The following is a 27,302-nucleotide window of genomic DNA, read 5'->3' on the forward strand; positions in this document are numbered from 1 at the left end:
TAGTGGTCTGAATAGGAACGGCCTACATAGCCTCACATGTTTGACCGCTTGGCCTATAAGGCAGAGCACTATTAGGAGGTGTATGTAGCCTTGTTACAGTAGGTATGGCTTTGTTGAAGGAAGTGTCTCACTAGGGGCAGGCTTTGAGGTCTCTGAAGCTCAAGTCATGCCCAGTACGGCAGTCTCTTCCTGCTGCCTGTTAATCCAGATGTAGAACTCTCAGCTCTTTCCTCAGCATCATGTCTGCCTGCACGAGCCATGCTTCCCACCAGCGTGACCATGGACTAAAACTCCGAACCTGTAGGCCAGCTCTGAATAAATGTCCCTTAATAAGACTTGTCATGGTCATGGTGTCTCTTAAAACCCTGCTAAGACACCCACTGTTGTATAACAAATTTCCCAAATGAGCACCTTACAGACATACTCGCTCAAAGTCTCACGGCTTCTGTGTCAGAGTCATGTCCTTGGTCTTCTGCCTCGGTCCTCACAAGGTTACATCAGGGAGTCAGCACAGGGGCTGTGGGCCTTTCTGAATCCTCAGATCTAAGCCCTCGGATTCCTATGGGTGATTGTGCTGAGGACCTAAATTTCCTGATGGATGGTGGCCAGAGGCCACCCTCAGTCTCTTGCCACATGGCTCTTTTCAGTGTGGAACTGAACTTCATCAAAGTAAGCAAGGTAATAAAGCAATAGGCTGCCTAATGGCAACAAAAAAGCCACACTCTTCGGAAACTCTATTACAGAGGTAGCATCCCATCATCTTTGCCATAAGCTGTTGAGTCAAAGCAAACAACTTGCTTTGGATGACACTGGAGAGAGGGAAACAACACACACACACACACACACACACACACACACACACACACACACACACACACACACGAGGTACAGGTCTATCATAAAGCCTCCTACCACGGCCAGACTCAGCACACAAGCTCCCTTATTTACCAACAACACTGGAGCCTACAAGGAAGTGAGTGGCATTACTTTTAAAAGACTAGCAGCCTACCAAGAAGAGACTTGATACCCTAGCATCATATTCAGGGGGGAGGAGGTCCCCCTCAGTCACAGTCATAGGGAAGGGGAATAGGGTGAAAGCGGAAGGGAGGGAGGAATGGGAGGATGCATGGGATGGGATAGCAAATGGGATGTAACATGAATTATTTTATTTTTCAATAAAAATGTGTAAAAAAATAAAATTTAAATTTAAAAAATTAAAAAAAAAAAAGATTATACCAAGCAAGAGTATGTTAGTTACAAAGCCAGCAAAAAGCATGCCCTGTTGGAGATGCTGACAAAAAAAAGACCTGCATGACTGAGACAAGATACCCAAGGGGAAATGTGGGAGGAAGTAAAGTTGGACCTATGGGAAGGACTTGGATCATGCTGGGTTGGAGGTCAGGATGAGAAGTGAAATTTTGTCGTGAGTGCCAGTGAGAAGCCACTGGAGGATGTTTTAGCTCAGAGTGATGTGATCTAATTTGCATTTGTAAAATATCAGCCTAGCTGCTGCCAGGAGAATGAGTTAGAAGCAAGAGGTTGTGACACCTGCAGCAGGAAGATGGGTGGGGAGATGCAGAAAAATGGAGGCACATGAGATAGGCTTTTAAAGTTTAGAAGGGACATGCTTGCGAAAAATCTGTGTATGTTAAAACTGCCAGCTTAACTCCTCTTCTCTTTGCCCAAGTTTTAAGAGAAAGGGAAGGGAAAAATCCAACTAATGGTGGGAAAAGAAGACGGAAAAATAAGATGAGCGAGGAAACAGCTGAGGGCAGGGGGCACGGTAGCACGAAGGACCCTGGACATGTCTGTGTTTCTCTGTCACATGATATTGGAGATGGTGTTTTATTTCCACAGTTCTCTCTCTCTCTCTCTCTCTCTCTCTCTCTCTCTCTCTCTCTTTCTCTCTCTCTCTCTCTCTCCTGTAAAATTATCTGCCTTTCAGGATTATTGAAAATATCAAATTAAACAGTACCATAAACATTCTGGTAAGTTTCTTCATGGATCGTTTGGCTTACTGTTCAGATAGCTATCTGCTCAGTTACTAAATCTTACTGACCACCTTAAGGAAAAGGCACAATCCAGATAACTCTCTTCTCAAACCCATTACCCATTTCAGTCTGTCTCATAGCATGGACCACAATCTGCGTGGCTTTGTGGACCCTTTGTTCTTGGGGCCACGGAGAGCCCCCTGCATGCCACAGGAAGACAAATGTTTGCTGAGTGTTGCAGGGTGTGATGCTGGACAAAGGCGTCCTGTGCAGTTGTTTCTAGTGTTTCCTAGTGTACACATGTGGACAAACCTGCTAGGGATTCAGAGGAAGTCACAGCCATACATGTGGCTGAGGATAACCTACAAAGGCCTCTACATTGTACAGGTGCCTTGGCCATAGCTTTTAGTTCTGGTGCTAGACAGTCTTTAGGTAGTTAATATTCCCATGAACACATGAGATCATGGGAAGTGGATGAAATTAAGAGATCTCTCCACGGGCCAGAAGCTGAAGATGCTGAAAATAAGACAGGGCCCTGCTTAAACATGAATTCACAAACTGAATGGAGTGGTGTCCCAGAACTTGGGAGGCAGAGGCAGACAGATCTCTATGAGTTTGAGATCAGCCTGGTCTGCAGTCCCAGGACAATCAAGGCATGGTGACACCCTGTCTCAAATAAATAAATAAATAAATAAATAAATAAATAAATAAATAAATAAAATATGAATTTACTCCCCAGAAAAACAAAAGTCAAATTGTTTCTCCAACTCCCCAGTAGATTGCTGATCCACACCCACCAGAACTCTGGACCTCTGCACATTCCTCGCCCTTTGTATATAGTAGCAACTAACATACAGCAACCACTGTGGTACCCAACTGGACCTGAAGGAACTCAGACAGCTGGTGCCCAGCCAACTTCTCCACTTTCTGACTTCCTTCTTATGGAGGAACTTATTTCCATACTGCATCTCTCAGTAGAGTCTAAGCTGACTGTAGGCTGCTGGCTTGGTTCTTGTCTCACAAGCGTTCATTACATGACCACTCAGCATCTATTTGGTGTCAAGCCTTTGTGCTAGCAACCGGACGGACATGGTCTCTCCCTCTGGGAGTCATCATCCAGGAGCAAAAGCAGCCTTTAAAAGGGAGTTGGTTTCTAGAGCACTGTGGTCAGAGAAGAGCCACCTGTGGCTGGCTCTTGGGAATCCAAGAATGCTTTCCTGAATAAGAGCCCTTCGACTGTAGCTAAGAAGCAACTAGATCCATCCAGAGAAGAATATAAACCATCCTAGACACAGAGAGCAGTGGGTATAAGAGATCCCGAGACCTCGAAGAGCTTCCAAAATCCACAAAAGCCAAAATACAAGTACGAGAAGAGGATACACAGGAATCCGGATGAGCATGCAGCATCTAGAACCTGGTTCTGACTCATCTACCCACTTCCATCTCCTCCAGGATGCTAATGAACAGCAGGGCCGTGCATTATCCTCCTGTGATACGTTTAGCAGAAGCATCTCCGCTTTGTGCCAAGGGAGCTGTGTACTTCTACCTCAAGTCACACCTTGATTATTAATTTGCGTCTCTCTTCTTTGCAATGAGAGCAGCTGTGTGATTCAAGCCCTTCTTGTCCTTTCATATACTTGCAAATTCAACTTGGAACACCCAGCCCAGCCTGCCTCCTCCTCAGAGAAATGGGTGCTGGTGTAATGTGACTCTGGGAGCTTCTATTTGGTTTGTTCTTCCTTTCTTGGTTCTTCTAAGTTAGTGATTGTCCCATAAGCAGGTGAGGTTCTAATGAGAACCTGGAAGGATATTTTCATTGTTTCAAGGCTGGGAATTGCCATTGATTTTGTTTATTTATTTTGTTTCGTCTTTAAGACAGGGTTTCTCTGTGTAGCCCTGGCTGTCCTTGAACTCACTTTGCAGACCAGGCTGGCTTCGAACTCACAGAGCTCCGCCTGCCTCTGCCTCCCTAGTGCTGGGATTAAAAGGTGTGCATCACCACCACCTGGCTACCATTGATCTTATTGGGTAGAGATTGAACTGTGCTTGCCCTATAGTGCATGAGACAGGTGGTCACAACAGAGAACTGTCTAGTGTGCCACATCACTTTCAAGTCCCAGCAGACATGCATGTAGGTCTAAAACCTATCTGTCAGTTTCTTAACCCAGAGACCAATTGTGTTTTGCATAAAGTGCAATATTTTTTACTCAGTGTCAGTATGCGTTGAGTTATCCAATAATGAGAGTACAGTGGAAATTGCTGAAGATATGCCTTGTTCCTTTCAAACTTTCCCCAGAGTCTGTCATCATCACCAAAAGTGATGCTGTGATACATTTGACTCACTAATAGGCTAGCCCTGTATAAATTTGTCTTTGAAACCATCGCATTCCTTATGATGTTATGTATATACATACATATATAATGTATATATGCCATATATTACACATAGATATGCCTTACTTCAAAATGCCAATTCTAAAGAAAGGGTCATCAATATTCAGATACATGCATCTCACTCCTCTGAAATCTAAGCGTATTTATTATATGAGGAAGGCGCTGAGTACTTCCTCGTCACCCTGGTTCCTTGCTCATCAGGCGTGGTCCACAGACCACAGCCTCTGCATCACCACTAGAAAGATTATTAGAGAGAACGGTCATAAGCTCCGCCCAGACCCACAGAGCTGAACATTTATTCCAGGAGACTGCAGCTGGATACAGACATTATGGGATGTTCTCTACTATATTCCATAGCGCTGAGGGGTGAAAAGAAACCAGTCTCTTAGCCTAAATTACTTTCACGTCCGTCTCCTCTTTATTACAGCTAAGGCAGTGCATAAATGTTTCAGGTTATATGTAAAGATGGGTTATTCTATCAATTAGTTTTACTCCAAGCAATGGGAGTTACAGAGTCTATTTTAATGAAAGAGGGTGTTGGGTTTCACAGGTCGAGAACAGTGGCCCCAGGATCCCCAGAAATGGCTGCTTGTAAGGAACTCTGGAACAGCTGAATAAAACAGACAGCAGGGTCTAATTTCCTTGGACGTGGCCATTTATACATTCTAGTAGCTGAAAGATCTGTATGTCTAGCTTCTGAACAACAGTGCATCTTGCCCTTGCCCTCTAAGCACCCTGGGTACATACCTGCCTTCTAAAACGCAAATTGAGCATTTCATAAAGTCGGGGTCCTTCTGCTCCTACGAGATCGGCCATACTTTCACTTCTTCTGGAAAACGCGTGTATCCCCTTCTCTGTGCCATAAAATGTCTTCACAACAGTCCAGAAGGGCGAAGAGACTTGCAATGGAGAGGCACAAACAGCATGAGATGCTACGAAAATGAAAGACTATTTAAAGACATATGGAAGTCACTAAAAGTCAACACTTAGTACAACTTCCAGGAAACTCATTTCCCTCTCCCTGCACCTCCTGGTTCCCCTACTTAGCCATTTAAGTCTTTCTATGTCCCTTAAACTTGTCTTGCCATGTCTGTTTACTTCTAAGAGTATAGAGTATCGTCAGGTGGCAGTCTCATTATCATGTCCTTCTGCCCTTGCTGCTCAGTCCTTTTGGGGACTGCCTACCTAGATAGCTCTCTACTGCAGGGATCACTCCTTCCATTCATTGCAAGGTCAAGTTCAACATATTTCAGTGCCTCTCGATGTCATTTCCTAATCGTTGACCAAGTCCACCTTCCATTTAAGCTATGGGACTCTTTTCTCCTTCACAATTCTCTTAGAATGTTCTCTCTCTCTCTCTCTCTCTCTCTCTCTCTCTCTCTCTCTCTCTCTCTCTCTCTCTCTCCTCCCTCCCTTTGTCTGTCTCTCCCTCCCCTCCTCTTCTCTTCTCTTCTCTTCTCTCTCTCTCTCTCTCTCTCTCTCTCTCTCTCTCTCTCTCTCCCCTCCCTCCCTCCTTTCCACCCTCTTTCTCTTTCTCATTCTCTTTCTCTCCTTCTTATATCTCTCATCTTCTCCAAACACTGAAGCCAGCTTCTAGCCTCACTGCTCACTGAGGCCCCCACACCCACATCACCATCACTCAGCCATTACTAGAGACATCCAACTTTTATTTTCTCTCACTAGGACTTTCAACATGTCAGCTTTGAAAGTACCGATCCCTCTCCTTTGTTTTTCATGATGCTACATAGCCTGAGCATCTTCCTGGCTCTCTGACCTGACTCTCCTTCTTAGCCCTTCCATGGGCATCTCTCAGAAATGTTGGTGTTCAATGCAGTTCAAGATTCTCTCCTCTCCCAATCAACATTGGCTCCAACTTGACTATTTGCATCCATTAATAATGTATCATTTTTACATTATTTTACATTTACATTTTTTAGATTTTCACATAAGAATGGTCTCAATTCTTTGACATCTTTAACATTGATTGGCATGACTATTTTGCCCAGGATAGGAACTGGCACCCATAACCCAGTTAGAAACTGGCACCATTATCTACATCCCCAGAAACTGAGGCCTCATCATCAACCTCCATCTTCTCCCTCTTGTCTCTGTCATGCAGACTTCACATTCCAGTCTAGTCCAGCCTGTGGCTTTTGTTTCAGGACCAACAATGAGCAAGACAAGAGGCGATCTTTGCTATCCTCACCTTCCACCTACTGCTCTCTCCAGGAACCACTGAAGCCCTGGCCTAGCCTCAGTCCATGGGGTCTGTCTTCTCAGCTCTCCTCCTTCAAAACGGGCATAGCCACAGGCTGTGATCAGACAAGGATGAAGTGAGCCGTGATCTTGGTTAGAAAACAAATGGCTGTATTCATAAAACATAGAACAGAAGAGAGGACAATTGGTCAAATGGGGTTTGGGTGCTAGCTCATCATGCACACATCCTCTAGTCCTCTCGGAATTGAACTGAGAAGAAGGAATAAAAATCACACACTGGAAGTCAAATGACAATATGGGTAATAGGATAAGGTTAGGGTCAGGCATCTAGACAAACCTGATGGCTCTTAAAATCGTAGTGTACCTAAGAATGCTTGGTGTATGGAGTCATTAAAGATGCCGGTTCCTACTTTCCACCCAGGGGATCAGAATAACCAGGATTCTCATTAATTTCAGCCATCTCCATCTTGGATAAGCGTCTACATAATTCTCACACAGGTAGATGTGTGATGAGCATCAGTCCAGCCAGCACTTCTCTGATGTCCGAAGGGGGAGGGAACTCCACGAGGCCGACCGAGGGGGAGCTATTTTTAAGTTTAGACATTCAAACGCTCACAAGGAATCCTTTTCATCCCTCTTCTGCACGGCTGAGTGTCTTGAAGGGGAGCCAACACCTTGTCATTATGGGGAGGACGTGCAACTGGCACTAGGAAAAAAAGGGGGACCGCATCCAGCTGAGTCTAGAGCTGGTGAGACCCATTTATCTGAATCTGATTCCAGGGTCTCTGGGTGTTGAACGGTGCTGTTATGATTCACTGAAGCTTTCACATCTATTGTGTGGCTTTTCCTGGGTGGCTTTGCCAAGGGCCTTGTAGATATCATTATTTTTAGATTACTGTTATTACATTCTTCTTGAATAAAATACTACCATGTTCTTATCTCCATACAGTGAGACCAAGTTTCAGTTGTCTTCTTATCTTTTCATGTAAAACAATCCCAGCAGTGAGGTCTCAGATGAGAAGAAAAAAAAAAAGTAAGTGAAAGCCTTTAGGGGAGGGCACACACATACCCCCAATTGAAGGAGCAGGCGGACAACATGGAGCCACCTCCCTACTCTCATGCCAACAGCTGGGCTTAAACTGCACCATGAGCAAATAGCTCAATTTAAAGAAAAGGCGTTTCTGCAGTTTAGCAGGAAGGAGTGATTGACGAGTAACTCTATCCAGAAAGTGACAGATTGTCAAATCTGCCTGCTCTCTCTGGGTCATTTTAGCCTTAGAATTTCTGGCCCAGTGAGAGCAAAGTCATTACTTTCTCCCTCGGCACGTCTCTTTCTCTGCAGAGAGTTCAGGGTAGAAGAAACATCCCCAAGCTGTTTGAAGGCCATGGGCAGCCTGGGAGATTTTTTTTGTCCTTCGTGTCTGGATCGGGCTCCAGCTTTCTCCGCAGTAGCTATAACTGGACATAGTTATGAGCATATTTGAGGTTCATTGGTGAGTGGCACTTTCAAGAGTGAATTACAAACTACAATTCAATGGATGTTTGACGAGGGCAAACATCATGCTAACTTGAGATCTGGCTTTTAAAATAGATCCTTAGCTGAGGTTGAGTAGCCAAGAGGCACCTGCCTGATTTGTTAGGCACTGGAACGCTGGCCCCTGCCTAGCATCTGGTTCCTACATGCGCTATGTGACAGGGTAGTTGTGCAAATGATAGGACATCCTGGAAAATTTTTAATTTAAATTTAAAAAAAGAACAACATAAGTATATCCCATGTAGTATTGGAACATATGCATGTGAGACTTTATTCACGTTCTCCCTGAGATTCATATTTAACAAAGTGCTTTGTGATCTTGTTTGCGAAATTTGGCGACTCCTGCTCTGAAACTGTTTGGGTGTTACCGTGGTTTCAATACACAAAACACTCATGTGTTGGAGACTTGTGCTATTATTGAGATATGCTTGGATCCTCAGGACACTAACATCATCAATGGACTCTGCAGAGGTGGCCTTGATTGAAGGAAGAAAGTCAGGGGGACATGTTGTTCGTGTGCATGCGTGTGTGTGTGTGTGTGTGTGTGTGTGTGTGTGTGTGTGTTCATACATAGATGCATATACACAAATATAAATGTAAAGTGTATATATACATATATGTGTTTATATATATTGTATATTTATATTTATATACTCTTTAAGACACTATGTATCCCTGGCCTAGAACTCACTATGTACACCAGGTTGGTCTTGAACTCCCAGAGATCTCTCTGCCTCTTGCTCCTGAGTTCTGGGACTAAAGGATTGTGCTACCATGCCTAGAGACGGGTATTCTTTACGTGACTACTTCTTATCTTTCTCTTTGTTTCTTCCATGGGATAAGCAGCTCTGCCCACCACATCTTCCCCAGGGTGATGCTTTGCATCAACTATAGGCCCAGAAACACAGAACAAAATGACCCTGAACTGAAAACCCCCAAAGCTGTGAGCTGAAATACAACATTCCTCCACTTATGTTGGTTTTGTCGGACGTTTCCTCACAGCCTTGACAAGGTGGTTAACCTAAGTACCACTTCCTCTTGGTTGTTACTAGTTGGGGCCCTCTGTCGGGCCTCCTAGGGTGGGAATTTTAGAATACAAGCCACCCTAAAAGCTTGCATTAGTGGTAGGAAAACAGATGGTGCCAGAAGGTGACCTCTAGGCCAGTTGTCTGTGTCTCTATGGTACCTGGGAGGAATATAGATGGAGACACAGTGATTCCCTCTTCTGCCACAAGGGAATATCTTCCAGGGACCCCAGTGGACACCTGAAATTTTGGGTCCTTCTAAATCCTATATGTACAATCCCTTTTTCCTGAACATACATACTGTAATAAAATTGACTCTATAAATCAGGCATGCTTAATAGTTAACAGTAACTGATAATAAAGTGGAACAACCATAATGCACTGTAACAAAAGGTTATTGAATGCCTTCTCTTTCTGTCAACCTCTCATAATATGTTCACTTCTGGGAAGCACATTAAAGCCTCTCTTTGGGGTGTCTTAGCTGCTGGCATCACTTGTGCTCAGTGGCTATTATTAAATAAGAGTTTCTCAAAGCAAGCACCACTACGCTGTGACAATCTGAAAACTGAGCAGGCCACTAAGTGACCAATGGGCAGGCAGGCAGGCAGGCAGGGTGGACAACGTGGATGTGCTGGACAAAGGGAAGGACCCAGGTGGGACCTTGGCAGGGTGGCCCGAGACTTCACTGTGCTGCACGGAACAGTGTAGAATTTAAAATGTATATAATATGAAATGTGTGAATTGCTTAATTTTAGGAATTTCCATTTAACATCTCTTGACCACAAATCATTAAAATGCTGGAAAACAAAACTGTGGGTAGCAAGATGACTGAGCATTTTTAAAAGCCCTTTATATAGCAAGTCTGGTCTGACACTGGACTTAATATACAAGGCAGGTCTCAAAGACTGCACTCTGTTCACAGCTCACCCCTTAGCTTGACTGTACGTCTTATGTTTGTCTGAAAGACTGAGTCTGCCCAGTTCTTCTGGGGAGATATTGTGTTGAAAGGTTTTTTATTTGTTTGTTTGTTTGTTTGTTTGTGTTTGTGTTCGTTTTAGACAGGGTTTCTCTGTATAGCTCTGGCTGTCCTGGACTTCCTTTGTAGACCAGGCTGGTCTCAAACTCACAGCAATCTGGCGGCCTCTGCCTCCCAGAGTACCGGGACAAGAAACATGCACCACCATGGCACGTGGAAAGTATTTTTGAGCTTCCACTTTGAACTGTGACCTTAATCCCTAGACCAGCCCTATAACCAGCCAAGTTGGCTCTTCAGGCTACCCTTTGCTCCTTCAGTGAGTGCTTTGCTTCTGTTCCTCTAGCTACCTGTACTCCCGATGCCACGAAAGAGCCTCTTTCCTTATACAACCAGGGTACTGTGACCTAGATCCAAGCTGCTTGCCCTGCGCACCCGTTGGCTGGCTGTATTACAGGATCTTATTACTGAGATTAGCTGTGGACCCTGAAACATGCCATCGCAGCCAGCCCAGCTCCCAAATCCTGCCAGCCACTCTTACCCTGAGAACAAAAGAAACATCAAGCCTATTCACTCTCTGTCCACCACACAGCTTTCCTCCACTCCCCCTAATGGTTCCTTAGTCAAGCTCAACCCTCATGCGCTGGTAGTTCAGAACTGCGCAAGTGCCCTGTGTTTGTGTGGCCTCCCCTGGGCCTTGGCCAGTCTGGACACGCTTGTGCGGAAGCCCAGGAAGACGCCTTAGAGATGTAGGCTTCAGATAACCTCTGCAATCCCTCTAAATGAGAGGCGCCCCACTGTAGTGGACTATCTTTCTGCCATGGCGCCCCCTCTCACAGTTCTGAGGTCCGATCCGTGCAGCCCCCACACCCCCATGCCTTGGACACGTCACCCACGGCTCTGTTAATCAGGCTGCTGCACTGTGGCTTGAAGGAAGAATAAAGTAAGACTGTTATGTACCTTTGTTATCCTGAAAAAGCATAAACCTGCCAAGTCCAGGGACCCAGACGCCCCTTCCAAGCAGACAGTGCCTCCTCCCTGACCCACTTCCCTTGCCTAATCATGGGAACCCGGCTCTCGGACAAGAGCAGACAGACAGGCTAGTGACTCTCAGCACTATTTTCTAAGGCTGAAGCCATGGTTTTCCTGATTGGACCCTTGCTTATTATTTAATTGTTTATCTTGACGTGCAGGCTCGTACCAGAGGGGAATGCTTAAAAAGTGGTGTGGCATTGGCGGAGATGGAAAGAAACGAATTCTTCAGTTTCTCAGCCCCCGCCTGCCAGGCTCCTCCCAATTATTCTGCAGCCTTCTTTGCCCTGAGGGCAGTTTGCAGCTCCAGGGGACTGAAATTGGCTTAAAAAAAAAAAATTCTTTCCTCTCTGTGCCCCATGTGAGAGGGCATTGTGTACTCTCTAAATAATAAGCCTGGCTTTGTGTGACCTAATGGGCAGGACGTTCAGAGAGGTTTTCCAGTAGTCAGCTGCACCCTAGGAAACTAAGAAGTTTCTAGACCAAGGAGAAAAGTTGGGGCAGTACAATTTGCTTTCCGTAATTCGTGTTGTGGACAAATTCTTCTCTAACTGGTGTTTAGAGTAACCAGGTGCAACATAATAACCCAAATAATGTAATAAATAATAGCATTTAATCAGATGTCCCACACCCCACTCATTACCACCAAAATAATAACTAATCCACAAATCATTTTAGAGCAATTATAGTGTGGTAGCCATTGTCATCGATCAAGATAATTATTTATTACGTGTATTGATTTCCTACTTGGGTCTCAGCAATAGCTAGCAACTCAAGGGTCAGAAGGGAGAAGCCACAGTTCTTGGTTTCTGGCTTATAAGCTACTGACCAGAATAAAATACCTCCACTGTGCCGAGCACAGAGTAGGAAATTTACATGTATAAATTACCACATTAAATCCTGCTGTAGCTCCTCAGGGAAGACTGTCATTCTTCTTTTACAGGAGGGTAAACTGAGCCACAACAGACACAAAGACGTTTCTCTCCCTCCAAAGAGCCCAGAACTTGGTCTCAAATGGCAAAGGGGGCTTTTCAGAGGGGATTAAAGATATGGAAATAGAGCCACGATCATGGATGTCTTGGTGGGCCCAAAAGAAACTCAGGACCTCTTAAGAGAGCTATGAAGGAAGGTTGGAATCAGAGTGACAGAGATATGACAATAGGCAAGAGGCAAAGGCTCCCAGGGGCCCTCAGGAAGATGCCTGGCCCTCTGGCCCAGTGTGGACATGTGACCTCTACAACTTCAGGTAATAAATCTGTCTTGTTTTAAGCTACTGAACGTGTTGTATCAGTAACAGAAAGGAAATCCAGCGCACTATTCACATCTGCCTCAACAACATTCTGTGCTGAACTTAAGCTGCCCAGCGATGCTTATGTCAGAGAGGTAAAGCCAGGCAGGGCTGCCATACTGTCTAGCTTGACCCTGGAGCATTAGACCACAGAAGCCTTTAAATGCCACGTCCTCCACCCATAACATAACATGGTCAATGAACAAGAAATCCATCTGGTGGACGGAGATGAATTCTGAGTAGGAGTTACTAGAATGTTCCCGGATGGTCGGAGATGCTTTGGGTGGACCGGGTGCAGGTTGCCTTAGGTTCTGCACCACGTGATTGGTTGAAGGCAGCACTAGGAACAAACAAAATGTGCTGCAGCTGGGGCGGGGGTGTGGCCTTGTACAAGAAACAGGCCTGGGATCAGGAAGGATGAACCGCCTTCCAATTCGGTACTCCATCCTGCCTTCAGTCTATCCTTTACTGTGGATCCCATTAGGTCTTTTTGTTCTTTCTTTCTTTCTCTCTTTCTTTCTTTCTTTCTTTCTTTTTTAAAAAAAAATATTTTATTAATTTATTCATATTACATCTCAATGGTTATCCCCTCCCTTGTATCCTCCCATTCCTCCCTCCCTCCCATTTTCCCCTTACTCCCCTCCCCTATGACTGTGACTGAGGGGGACTTCCTCCCCCTGCATATGCTCATAGGGTATCAAGTCTCTTCTTGGTAGCCTGCTATCCTTCCTCTGAGTGCCACCAGGTCTCCCCATCCAGGGGACGTGGTCAAATATGGGGCACCAGAGTTCCTGTGAAAGTCAGTCCACACTCTCCACTCTCTCCATTAGGTCTTCTAACCACAGGCTTGGCAAAAGCCCCGGGCAGTGTCCTCTGGTCTCCCTTAGCTTGCAGGCAGCTAGGCTTGACCCAGTAAGGTTTGCTGTTTTTTCCCACTGGTCCCTAGAATATCAAGTCTCCCAGCGCACTGTTCTCTGGCAATCAGGAAAAGTTGCTTACCATTGTTCAAAGTCTTCAAGCATTCTCTTTGAGGAAGCAGCCAGTTCAGATTTACCATGTACAAAGGAAGAACTTTGGATTTGAATTCCAGGCTTCTCCACAGCAAGGAAGCATTGCTAAATACAAGAACAGCAAGTTAAAAAAAAAAAAACCTTTAATTCATCATTCATTAAATTGTGAGAGAAGGAGAATTCAATAAAAATGACCCTAAGCCCTAGATATAATCTCTATTATTGATTTCTGTTGTCACTTGAGTAAAAACTCTAAAACCAGTAATCCCAGCACTCAGGAGGCAGAGGCAGGAGGCTCTCTGTGAGTTCCAGGGCAGCCTGGTCTACAGAGCGAGTTCCAGGACAGCCAAGGCTACACTGAGAAACCCTGTCTCGAAACAAACAAACAAAACCATTTGCGAGATAAAGAGACAGTTCGGTGGTTAAATGCTTGCTGTGCCAGCACGTGAACCTGCATTGGAAGCCACAATACCTGTGTAAAGAGCCAGGCATGGAAGCCCATGTCTGCAGTCCCAGGACTGGGAAAGCATGAGTGGCAGATCCTCGGAGCTTATTACCCAGCCAGAGCACTGGAAGGAATGAGTTCTGGGGCCAGTAATGCAGACCTTGTCTAAAAGAAGAAGAGGAGGAGGTGGAAGAAGAAGAAGGGGAAGAAGAGTGGTAGGAAGCAACAGCACAAGGCAGAGGATGATTGAGGAAGATATTTAACCTTGACCTCTAGCCTCCACATATAATGCTTATATAAGTGTACAGACAGTGCTATGCACACACCCCAAGGAATATGTACATGCAACACACACACACACACACACACACACACACACAAACACACACAACCATTTTGGTTCTCTGGTGTTGTTTAAACCCAGAGCTATGCCAACATAGGGCCCTGCATTGAACTATGCCCATAAATACTGCAGAGCTCACACTGTGAAGCCTTCATGGGACCTTGGCCACCACACACTCATGACAGTCGGTCCCGTTGCTTCGGCACTCTCGGCTGGTCTCAAGCTGTGGCCTTAGGAGTAAGAAAACTGCGGCTACTGATGTATTCATTTGAAAACTCTGGCCTGACAACATCCCTATGCCCTACTCTCAGACTATTCAAAAAAAAAAAGCAAACAATCCAATGATATCACACAGAAAGGTAGTGTGATAGGTTGTAGGTTTTATATTTTCTTTCAAGAAAATTCAAGTCGGCTATGGGAGTTACTGGCTTCACATTGGCCATTGGCAGACTGTGTCTGTTTAAACTCATTTTCAGAATAGTTGTACAAGGAGTGACATTTCCCTCCAGTGTGGACCTGGTCCCTAGAGTTGCTTCCTACAGCCACAAGGGCTACTCTAAGGAAAGGAGAAAATAGAGATGGATGGGCATTTGATGGGAAATGTTATACTTCGCCTTAGTCTTTTTTGTGAGTCTCAGTGTGTTTGCTCAGTTCCAATTACCTGTGGCTTCCTTTCCTGGCTGGATTAGTGACTGTTCAGTTCAGCCAAGGCATAGAAGCAGTGTCGCTGGATGGCTGTTCCTCTCTCAGCAGGACTCTTAGATTTTTGACTGAGTAATCATCAAACAATGTACAAAATTTCACTGAGATATTTATTACGTCAAGCAATGGAAACCAGACACATTACATAATGCACTGAAGCTAAGCTGGAAGAAACAGACAAAATGCCTTCCTTAGGCATGAGAGTCACATTGCCCTTCTCCCTCAGCCTGTGTGACCATCAGCTGATACTCCCCATTTCATGACAGGTTTACTGGTGACCGTGAGAATAAGAAATATATAAAGGAATAAGCATGTGTAAGTGAAATAATAAGTCGTGTTTCAAGTTCTAGGTTTTTCTGCCAACTCATTCCTGTCAGCTGTTGAACTGTGCATGGGGACATTCTGTATTTCCTCCAAGGTTTGCATCTGCTACACAAAGGTGGGCCTAGGCACTGGAATCCCTGAAGCAGATTCCATGAAGTCTGCAGGAGTAAGGAAAGCCACTTTCCTCCCACTCAGCTTCTGAAGAGACTCACAGATTTCTCAGTGCTCCACATGAGCTTCATCTCCATTGTCCTTCCTCAGCAAACCTTATAGAAAGCAAAATAAAATAAAATAAAATAAAATAAAATAAAATAAAATAAAATAAAATAAAATAAAATAAACAAGGAGGAGAAATAAGATGAAGATCCAGGAGAAAAACAAAGGGCCAAAAGGGCCAGAATCTTCTATAATCTGATTAACACACAAGGAAAAATGGGCTTGATGGTAACCAATGACAATATGCTGGACTGTCCTTAACTTTACAGATTCCTTTACCTCCCACATCAGCCCTTTGGGTATAGCTTAGTTAGGTTTCTATCCCTGTGATGAAACACTGTGATCAAAAGCAACAAGGGGAGGAAAGGGTTTATTTCAGCACACAGTTCTACATCTCAGTGTCTCATCAAAGGAAGTCAAGGCAGGAACTCGGGCAACTCAAGAACCTAGCGGCAGGAACAGACACAGAGGGGTGCTGCTTACTGGCTTGCTCCTCCTGCTGGCTTCCTCAGCTTGATTTCTTATACCATCCGTGACCACCAGCCCAGACATAGCACCACCCCTCAAGGAGCAGGGCTCTCTCGTTTCAATGATTAATCAAGAAAATGCCCTACAGGCTTGCCCACGGGCCAATCTGGTGAAGGCACTTTCTTAATTGCGTCTCCATCCCAAATGACTCCAGCTCTTTTCAAGTTGAGCCAGATGGCACAGAGTCCGGCTTATCTCACAGGCCATTTATTGAGACTTTAAAAAGACGCATTAACGGCGATGCACACCTTTAATCCCAGCAATTTAGTGTTGGGGGTTCAGGAACAGTCATGCAAACCACTCAGACACCGACCTCAGTCAGATGTGGATGTTTATGGAACGCACACACCCAGACCAATTGATCAGGGATGTAGAAAGATGCAGGGGCCAAGACTGTGACCCTGGACCATTCTCAGGGCCTATTTTTATCCGGGAAAGCCACAAACAGGTACATTTGCAACATCTATGCAAAGAATTGCTCTCTTTGAAGGGGACATTTTGGCTACCTAGACAGAGCAGAGCTCTCTCACCTTTAATCTAATCGGCTAGGTCTAGTGTCATAGGAGTCTAGGGAGTTTCCAAGACCTGTGGGCCTCAAGATGAGGGGCTTCCAGACTAGAAAAGCAAGATGTCGTAGTTAAGGCAAGGAACATAGGTCAAATTAAGGCTACAGGCTAGGGCTAGAGTAGGGCAAGTTTTAGCACAACACTCAGGAGGCAGAAGTAAGTGCATCAAGGTGAGCCTGGTCTATAAAGCGAGTTCCAGAACAGCCAGGTTGCTACATAGAGATAGCCTGTCTCAAAAAGACCAAAAGCCACAACCAAACCAAACAAAAAAGACACACAGATGCTGTGGAACGTTCTCAGTGTAGGCACCACATATTACTCTTTCACTTGCTGTGACGAAATACCTAGAAAAAACAATCAAAGAGTGGGGGATTATTTTGGCTTTCAGGGTCCATCCTTCATGGCTGGGAAGTCAAGGGGATAAGAGCTTAAAACATTGCATCTGCAGTCCCAAGGCAGAGAGGGAAGACAGCTGCCGCTCAGCTTGCTGTCTTCTTTTATTCAGTCAGGGACCCCAGACCACAGACCGTTGCTACGCACTTATGGAATGGCTTCCCACCGCAGTTAACCCAATCTAAAACCCCCCTCATAGGCCTTGCCAGAGTTTCCTGTTATGGGGCTCTGGCGCTTGTCGAGTTGATGCTCATGTTAACCGCAGCCGGGCCTGTAAGATCCTAAAGTGCAGCAGCCTTCCTTACATCCTCGCCTCTCATGCTCAGGGTCTTCCTCGGGGTGGAAGGCCCCCAACAGGCTTTGCTCTTCCCTCTTCCAGCATCTGTGTTGTTCCTGTTGGCATAGAGTCACCGTCCCAAAGGGGGGACAGACCAAATAACTCTAACAATGGAAACAAAAGCCTAAGCAGATAGCTGCTTTATTTCATGAAAATGCAAGGTCTCCTACTAGGTGATGATGGGATTTTTGTCTGAATGTCAAGGCCTGTCATCAGTGTGCTCGACCTCCAGGCTAAAAAAAATTAAAGCATCATACATTTGCTATCTGCATAATTTCAGCTCTAGGACAATTGTCTAATTAAGGATTTCTCTAATCTATGCTAAACATATATTTATATTTATATTGATTGATTGATTTACTTGAGAAAACTATGGTTCTTGAGCTATCACATCCATTAGGTCACAAGTAACAGCATCATCCTGCAGGAGTTGGTCTGGGGTATGAAATTCCAGGCCCGGAATCTGAAGCTACATTTTAACAAAATTTCCAGATCATTCTTTAAAATTTGGGAAATGTTTAGCTAGGATAAAACTTTTTAGAAATACCAACATATAGGCCTCACGATGGGCCAGTTCAATGGATCCTTTTGGAAGTGGGGCCTGGCATCTTTCTGTTTCAGAGCCTGGCAGCTTGTTCCAGTGTGCAGCCACAATAGAGAGCCACTCTTTGGACTGAAGCAAAAATCAGAATCAAAGCGTAGAGCCCTCAGTACTGTGCTTGAAGCTAAGTTCCACTCCCCTAAACAGCAAACATGCATTTGCCTAGTAACAAGGGATTCCTAAAATATTTGCCCTTTTCTAAGCAGAGGCAGCATCAGCCTTTTGAATGGCTACTCATTGTCCATGCCTCATAAAAATATGCTGGGCCTCCACTGCCTGGATCTCAAGAGCACTGTTCCCATCCTTTTGTTAACAGAGGCCTAGCCTCGGGCCTGCCTGACATGGGAAATGGCCCCTTTTGAGGCAGCTTCTCTTTTTTGCTTTCGCTGCCCCTGGTATTTGTGATTCTGGACAAGGCATATGCCTTCTTACCATGTCATTTTCCTCATTTGCAGAGGGAAAACACAGTGTCCATTGATTCCTTTGGTTAAGCTGACTGGTGTCCCTGGCTCATGTCCAGTGATTATTTCTCTGCAGCAATCCTCTGCTGGGGTTGAGCCAGGAAGGGAGAGAGGGCTGCTCACTTTGAGGAAAAGCTCCGAGTGTTCTCTGTCCTGTGCGCTCTCCAAGCACCAGCCTGTTCCTCTGATTCCTCCCAAACACAGGAAGGTCCAGCAGAAAGCCTTGGACGTCGTTTGTGAACAGACATACTATTAGAGTCCCTAAAATGTGAGTGTTCAATGCCTGTCCAGTCTCCAACAGAGCCAGACCTCAGGGATTGTAAGCCGGTTTCCAGGGAACTCTGTGAATCGGTGAGCTCTCTGGAATCAAATAGCTGTATATTTATTTTATATGTATATTTGTATCTATAGTTGCTGATGACGTCTGTACTTGTTTTTGTGAAGGAACAAGCAATGGTTATTTCTTTAACAGTGCAAAATGTACGTGCTGCCTTGACTGATGCACATTCACATATAATTTCATTTTTTCATACCCACAACTCAACAGATGGTGGTGAATCTAGAGGAACAGCCACAGTCATCACAAGAAAGCAGACATAAACACACGGGGAAACCATGGTGCCCAAGGTCAGCCCAACTTGCAGCCTCTTAGGTTTGGCATTGACCGGCTCTCAGACGTAGAACTTGGACCTTGTTGAAGAGCAGCTTGGGAGCTGGGTGGGGCGCCCCAGCCAGGAAAACGGGAGGGCGCAGTCGCAGGACCGTGGGCGGCGCCATCTTGCGCCGCCATCTGTATTTCCATTTAACATCACCGCGTCGCACATTGCTGCCGTCATTCAGCCCAGCCTACCTCTGCACATTATTACTCCCACGGCTCCACAAGCAAGTGTTTCGGGCGCACATTACCATTTGATCTTCACCACCATTTGCGGAGATGGTTACTAATATCATGCTCACTACACGGGTGCAAAACCAAGGTTTAAATAATAAGTAACTTGGCCCAGGTTCCACCCATGGAAAGTGGCAGACGCTAGATACAGTCCAGTTCTGTGTTATTGCAACGTATGACCTCCAAACATGAGTCCAATCCTTCATCTCTAGTCTCAGTGTTTTCCTGGGGACAGGGTATTATGAATCAGGCCTTTCTTCCTGGCTATATTTGTTTGGGAACTAGCTATAGAACATGGCATGATCAAAATTATTCAGAACCAATCACAAAGACTGAAAAATAAACTTAGATTCCATTTTCAAATAAAAAGGGGGGGGGAACAAATTTAATATAAAGTATTTTTAAATAAAACAAAAGCACTGGGAGAAAATGTACATGGATGGCTAGAAAATTCCAGAGTAGAAAGGGCCTTTATAAAATAACATCAAATTCACAGAAACTGTGAATTAAAATGCTAAGAATCTTGGCTGCACTTTTGTATTAATTTAAACACAAAGGCAATCAGCAGGCTGAGGTGTAGCACAGTGGTAGAGCACTTGCCTAGGACGCGAAAGGTCTTGGGTTCGCTGCCCAGTATGGAGTGGGTGGGCAACTGGCAAGTTGCAGAACATTGTATAGTATGGGGGAGGATTAGATTGAATGTATAAAAAGATGAATATTCAAATTTGGAAGTAAACTAGGCAGCAGGGCTCGGTGGCACAGGCCTGTAATCCCAGCACTCAGAGAGGCAGAAGCAGGTGGATCTCTGTGAGTTCAAGGCCAGCCTGGTCTACAAAGTCCAGGACAGCCAGGGCTACACAGAGAAACCCTGTCTTGAAAAACAACAACAACAAAATAAAAAAAAAAAAAAGTAAAGTAGGCAGAAATTATATGTATGTATGTATGTATGTATGTATGTATGTATGTATACTAAGATTTGTAATTGATGAAGGCAGAACTTCAGCAACAGACTTTTGCCTTCTCTGCAGGTGGGAGTGTAAGTTGACATAACCTTTCCAAAGGTTGATTTGGTAAAATGTAGTGAAACTTTTTTTTTAAATGCAGAACAGTTCACCCAGTCATTTTGAGGAATACATCTTAAGGAAATATTTAAGGACCTGCATGGTGACACAGCAGGGGGATGACCCTGAAATGTTGTCGACAGAGGTTTTAAACATTAAAAAGTGTCACCAACCTAAAAAAAAAAAAACAGTAAAGGAATGGCTAAAAAAATCACACTACATCCTGGCAACAGAAGCGCCGCTGACTCATTGAGGAGGCCGCACATCCACTGAGCTGTACTCACCGAAAGGGTACTTAGGTGGAAAGATGTTCACAGCGCATTGTTTAGAAAAAGAAAAAGAAAAACCAGTTATCCTACAAAATAGCCGTGTTTGTACCGCAGTATATAAGGAAGACTTGTCTCTAGGTAATTAATGCTTGCTTTCTTTCACGTGTTTGTGATTTTTCATTACTTCTATGATAAAGATGTACTTTTTTTTTTTAAATCAAGAAACAAAATGCAATTGAAATCATTAGCACCAGGGAGCCTAGGTCTTGCTACTGAGGGATGGCCTACAAGTGAGTGGCTGGGGGTTAGCTAGTCATAACCTTGACACATACCTCGGGAGAAGTACCTCCCAGCAGCTTTCAAGGGATACTGTTACTTGTGGGATACTGTTTTCATGGGATATTGTTCGCAGACCCCAAGAAGAGCTCCCCTCCTGGCAGTCAGTTCAGCCTTTACTCTTCTCTGTCTTCACTCTCTATTCGGGGATCTGGGTCTCTACTCTGTATGCGGAATCCAGACAGGTGCATGACCTGTAAAGGTTATCCAGGCAATCCGAGCACAAATAAAGGCAACCTGTGCTGAGGAAACGCCGTGGAGCCAGAAACGCCTCTATTCCTCTGAATCCTCTGTAGTCCCGACATGAATCCTTTCTCCTTTTAATCTGATTTTAAACACCCCCCCCCCCCGCGTCGCCCCCTTGAAGCTCCTGTTCGCTTCATTATTCACTAGTGATTCATGGTGGTCGCCTTTCTCTGCAAATGTTGACCCACCCTCATCTTGGCTGCTGCCTCTAGACTCCTGCCCCCCACACACCACCACCACACCCCCACACTCCACACACACCTGGTGCTGGGCCAACCCCCGGGAGCCACCGAAGCAGGTAACATAGGTGTCTGCGAGGTAGCAACACAGGGTTGGCAGGCTCCTTCAGGCTCCCGTGGGTTTCTGTAAACCCATTTGCAGTTAGTGATACTCTGGAAAAGGCAGGGGGTATGGTCCCCCCAGAAATCGGGCTGTGCGTAGCACGGGGGTGGGGGGGTGCGGTTCTCTCGGGGATACAGCGGACACCCGGTCCCCGCCCCTAGAACGCCAATTCTCAACTAGACCAGGCATCCTACCGAAGGGAGTCTTTTCCTCCGGGTCCCTGACACCGGGGACCCCTGGGTCGCCTCCTCAGTCCTTCTTTGCAGCCCCGCGTTTCCTCCTGGCCAACCCAGTGTCTCGTCCTGGACCTCGGATCCCTCCACCTCCGAGAAGCTGGGGCTCCGCGCAGGAGCCCTCTTAGCCCTGGCATTTCGGAGAACAGGTCCGGCGGGGCGGGGCCTGAGACTGTGGCCCGTGGTCCGAGTTTCCACTGCCCACGCCGCAGGTGGGGGATGGGGGACGGGTTAGTGCACCGAGCCCAGTGTCGCCGCACACCGCAGGACCGCCTGGCACTGGACAGGGAGGAGGCAGGGGCCCCGCCGCCATTAGAGAAATGCGCAGCGAGAGGAGCCAGCCGGGGAAACTGACTCCGGACACCAAGAACCGAGGTGAAGGTCCAGCAATCAAACCACGGCAACTGCCGAGCCCACGAAAGGCCAGACCCCATTCACGAAAAGATGAGAGCTTTTAGGGGGGGAAATTGTAATAGTAGCAGGAGTGGCAGAAAAAGGGAGGAGGGAGGTCCGTAAATCAGGCTTTCGCGCACGGACTCGGGTTTTTCAATAAGCACTTAATTAAAAATAAAATATATTGATGCGGTAGGCAAGTTGCGTTCCTGGGAAGGTAAAAATACAGTGGACTGACTCCCCCACAACCCCAGATGCTCCACCTGCCTGCTGTAATTACAGGGCTTCAGAGAGGAGGAGAAAAAAACACGACACAGAGAAATCTGCTTGCATATTTTTTTCCTCTATTGTGCTCGGCTCATTTGAATTATAATGTGTTGTAGGCCAGAGTAGAAAATTTTGTGCCTTGAATAATGAATCCCCCCGGAGCCCGCGGTACCTGTACTTCTTTTTTAGTGTCCACTGAGAATAACGTGTTCGACATTCAAGTGACAACACAGAAAAGGATTTCAAAGCCCCGAGGCCCCAACACGCTGTACGCCCCGACAACTCTTCTGCCTGCCCTCTCTCCCGGCCTTCCAAACGCAGCAAACTCCTTTCTTTACTTAGAATGGGTTCTTCCTGGCTGCACCACGGAAATGCGGCCAAGACAGGAGGGCGCGCAGTTCTAGAAAGGGAACTGGTCCTGCCCTGCACTAAGCTTCGCGCTAGCTGACTACTCCCGACAGTTCTAAACGAGAAAGCATTGCTATCCCAAGCCCAGGCAGGCTTTTCCGCTGTCGCTGTCAAAGATCGCTCTCCTGTGCTTACAAGAGCTTTCTGTAAGAAAGGATAACAATCAATGATTTAATAAAGCAGACAGGGTTTAAGTCACCGACAGTATCCCACCCAGCCTTTGGATACTCAGTGGATGGTTCTGTGGAGATATTTTAAGGGGCAAATGCTGAAGGTAGAGATGGGGTGGGGTGGGGGATATGAAACTGTCAGTAAGATGAGAAAACGGAGGGTTTGCAAGTCAAAAAAGCAAGTAACCTCAAAGCAGAACTTTGCAGCAAGGTTTTGTTGTTTGGGGCTTTTGTTTGTCTTGGTTGAGCATTCTTTCTGGTTCAATACAGTCTTTTTTTAAAAAAACAAGTCACATTGGCTAACAAGATTAAGGTTTAGGCTATATGCTATGATAGACCCATTTATCAAAACAAGAAAGATATACTGGTGAAGAAGAAGTTCCAACATACATTCGTAAATATATGCATATATAGTATAAATGCATATCATATAGTGTAAAAAATTATATACTTTATTATATGTTATATTTGATATTTTACTTTATATTTATATTTATTATATTTAAATGTTTTATATATATATACACATACATGTATTCAATGTCTATGTTTGTTTAAGCACAGAACCATCTCTGCATGGGCACTGCCTTTTGGGAGAGAAAGCCTGTGAACGCACAGAGTTCCACTTTTACAAAATTCCAGTTTCATTTTGTTTTTAAACAATATAAATTAATTGTTGGCTTAAAAAAATAATAAGACGGGGTGATAAATAAATATTACAGCTGTCTCCTGTACTACAGCCAAATGAAGAGTTGGTGCTAAGGACAGAAATCTTGTGGTAGCTGCTGGCGCGCGCGCGCGCGTGTGTGTGTGTGTGTGTGTGTGTGTGTGTGTGTGTACACACTTGTGGCCATTACTTCACCTTTCCATCACGACTGTTAAAAGCTTCCCCACGGAGCTTCTAGGAGGCTTCTGCCTCTGCCTGCACTCTGCTCTAACACAGGCACCAACAGTCAGGGAAATGACTAAAAAACATAATACAGGGAGGAGCAGGAAAAGAAGCAAAAACTGGATGATGATTAACATCATCATGGTCTTAACAAAGGACACCTGACTACACGCATTTACTTCCTGAATTGGGACACTTCCTTTGTGTCTGAGGAGCACTCCAGGACTTGTTGGGTCTCTGTCAATATTCTCAGAGCTTTGAGCTCAAAAGCAGAGACCTCCAAAGACTGGGAGAGGCACAAACAAAAAACAGACAAGCAAACAAACAAAACAAAACTCACCAGATCTTTTGGGTCTGGCTGACCATCCAAATCAGTTCTGCGGAGGGTGTTGTGACAGTTCTGGCAGCCGGAGTGTTGGCTACATTCTCTGGCATGTTCCCTCGAAGAACCTTCAAGCCTGCTGCTTGAGAACTCAGTCCCGCAATCCTGCACTCCTGCCTGTGCCCAGGATGCCCAGAAAGTGACCCCAAAGAGCCCAGAATCCTCCAGCCTTGCTGATACCCAGAATTCCCAGAGAGGACCATGCTGCCCAAAGAGACAATATGGACATCTCTGTGCCAGGTTCCTCCCGCACAAAGCAAACCAAACAAAGCAATATAAGTTCTCCTTTCCCTACTCTCTCCCCCTAAACAAAACCAAGACTTCCCTTCCCTTACAGCAGTTTCCTTCGCTACCTCATCATCCTTGACTCTTCACGCCAGATGATTCTTTGAGACAGAGACTAAGCTGAGCAGTGCAGGAAACTTAGTGCTGTTTTGGCTTGGCCTCTGTACACTAAGTGCCAGCAGCACCCCGTCCAGAGTGGGGACTAAGCAACAACGTCTCCAGAAGGAGCCAAATATTCCCCAGGGAAGGAGCCGAATCCTTCCCAGCTAAAAAGTATTTCATTTAAGACTAAAATCCAAAACTTATGAGAGATATGATAACTTTTCCCCCTGTAGTTTGGAACGTGGTAATATATGAATAATATATAAAAATATATATGAGGGGGTGGATTTTGAGACAGGCTGTCCTAGAACTTGCTCTGTAGACCAGGCTGGCCTTGAACTCAGAGATCTGCCTGCCCCTGCCTCCTAAATGTTGGGATTAAAAGTATGCACTACTGGCTGGCTATAAGATATAAATAATATTTTTTAAAATCATTACTAGACTAGTAAAATGAGAATGAGATGTCAAAACAATGGAGAAAGTCGGGGACAGTGACACCTGCATTTTAATCCCAATATTTTCATTCGAGAGGTACAGATAGGCCGACCTCTCTGAGTTCGAGGCCAGCCCAGTCTACAGAGTGAGTTCCAGGATAGGCAGAACTACATAGTGAGACCCTGTCTCAAAAGCAAGCAAACAAACAAACAAACAAACAAACCCATGGAGACATAAGAGGTGGCAAAAAAACAAAACAAACAAATAAACCCAAAAAAACAAAAACCAAAAAAAAAAAAAAAACCAATGATGCTGTAAGTCTGAGATGATCAGGGGTTGTGGTGACATAAAGATGTTGTGCCAGGTATGTCTCCCCACCCCCCCATCTATCTGTCTAAATATGTTCTTCCCTGCTTTGTCTTAAGGGCTGCATCTTCATGTGGCATCATCACAAACACACACACACACACACACACACACACACACACACACACACACACACACACGACAGAATTGGGCATGAGAGTACAGGAGAACAAAGTTGAGACTCTGCACTTCCCTTGGCCACTTGGCCATATCATGGTGAGTCGGCAGATCGCTGTTCTCCACAGACTGTTGCTCCATAGCTGTGGAGCTCCATGGACTACTGCAAGGCTGTCTCTCCGACATGAAGGTGCTGCTTCCTGCCCTTGACCCTTCAGACCTACACCTGTAATGGCTCCCTGCTCCTGATGCTCTAGGATACCGTACTTTCCCTCACTGATATCACCAACTCCAGCCATGTTCCCTCCTCTTCCTCATTTTTCTTTGTGTTGATTTTTGGGTGGTAATGGTGGTGTTTTGGGTTTTGGAGTTTTGGGTTTGGTTTGGTTTTTTGTAATACTGGGTGCTGAACCTAGAACCTATGCATGCTAATCAAATGCTCTACCACTGGGCTATATTCCCAGCACTTGAGTTTTTGTTGTTGTTGTTTGGTTTTTCAAGATAGAGTCTCTCTGTGTCGCCTTGGCTGTCCTGGATTCTCTTTGTAGACCAGGCTGGTGGCGAACTCACAGTGATCCGCCTGCCTGTGCCCCCCCAACCCCCCCCCCACCCCGAGTTCTGGGATTAAAGGTGTGCACCACCATGTTCAGCTGGTTTGTTTGTTTGTTTTAAATTTATTTATTTATTATGCTTATAGTGTTTCACCTGCATGTGAGCCTGCAGGCCACAAGGAGGCACCAGATCTCAGTATAGATGGTTGTGAGCCACCATGTGGTTGCTGGGAATCAAACTCAGCACCTTTGGAAGAGGAGCCACTGTTCTTAACCTCTGAGCCATCTCTCCAGCCTGGCTGGTTTTGTTTGTTTGTTTGTTTGTTTGTTTGTTTGTTTGTTTGCTTTGTTTGAGACAGGGTCTCTTACAGTATAACTCAGGCTGGTCTTGAACTTGAGATTCTCCCACTTCTGTCTCTCACATGCTGTGTGATTACAGGCTTGTATCACCAAGCCATGCTCTGTCTGCACTTTTGTATTTCATCCCTTGATAAAACCTCCTCTGGTTTCTCTTCAAGGTTACCATCTATTTTGCTCAGGGGCCCGATAGAGACAATGTAGGAAAGCATTTAGGGGAAATGAACATCTGTGCTGGGATTTAGGAATTCTTGCGTCCTTTGCCCAAACACCAAGCAGGCTGCCACACCCTGAACCAGAGACGGACTTTTCTCTGAACTCCTCCTCAAAACCAAACCTAGCTTGTGCTCTCCCACACTGGCTTACTGAGAACACAAGTTCCCAAACCAAGAGAGGAGATGGTTGTCCCAGCTGTGTTTGCCCCTCTCAAAAAAAAAAAGTCAGGGCCAGGGATTACAGGAGAGCCACAAGAGAGAAAAGAGAACCCAGGACCCTAAGATATGTCCCCTTGGGCCACAAAGACAAACAGCATCTATGCTTGAGAAGTATACCTCCTGAAAAGCACGGGGAGTATGTTTTCCACCTTAGCACCAAGAGAAATATATATATATATATATATGCATAAAAATGTCTCCATCTTCACACCAATGCATTCAGAATGGAAGGTAACATGTCTGGAATGTAGGAGAACAGGAGGCCCACTCTATCAGTCCCTGAGGTGTCTGGACCTACTGAACCAGGCCTAGGATCCAGCACCCAGGAATTAGACAGGCAGGCGCAGCAGAGATGGCCTCCAGTCTGCATCAGGACAACAGGCTCGATTG

General features: G+C 45.4%; 1 protein-coding gene and 1 long non-coding RNA gene across 2 annotated transcripts in view; both read right to left on the bottom strand.

Annotated features, from left to right (window-relative positions):
- Nucleotides 1-25,869, bottom strand: part of LOC311608092 (uncharacterized protein) — a gene marked incomplete at both ends in the record, with an annotated part of 68,013 nt that extends 42,144 nt beyond the window's left edge. Inside the window, 5 exons of the mRNA XM_084800360.1 lie at nt 5,133-5,317; nt 13,454-13,569; nt 22,589-22,968; nt 24,224-24,556; nt 25,795-25,869. Of these exons, the coding sequence (XP_084656486.1) occupies nt 5,133-5,317; nt 13,454-13,569; nt 22,589-22,968; nt 24,224-24,556; nt 25,795-25,869 (1,089 nt within the window). The remainder of the gene's footprint in view (nt 1-5,132; nt 5,318-13,453; nt 13,570-22,588; nt 22,969-24,223; nt 24,557-25,794) is intronic.
- Nucleotides 20,576-21,910, bottom strand: LOC311609150. Its single transcript, XR_014783284.1, has 3 exons — nt 21,718-21,910; nt 21,443-21,544; nt 20,576-20,624 (listed from the first exon to the last, which is right to left on the bottom strand). It is a non-coding gene; the product is annotated as an uncharacterized lncRNA (long non-coding RNA).
- Nucleotides 25,870-27,302: the final 1,433 nt, after the last annotated feature.

This window comes from Acomys minous (assembly GCF_964271855.1).
Source record: "Acomys minous genome assembly, chromosome: 11".
NCBI lineage: Eukaryota > Metazoa > Chordata > Mammalia > Rodentia > Muridae > Acomys > Acomys minous.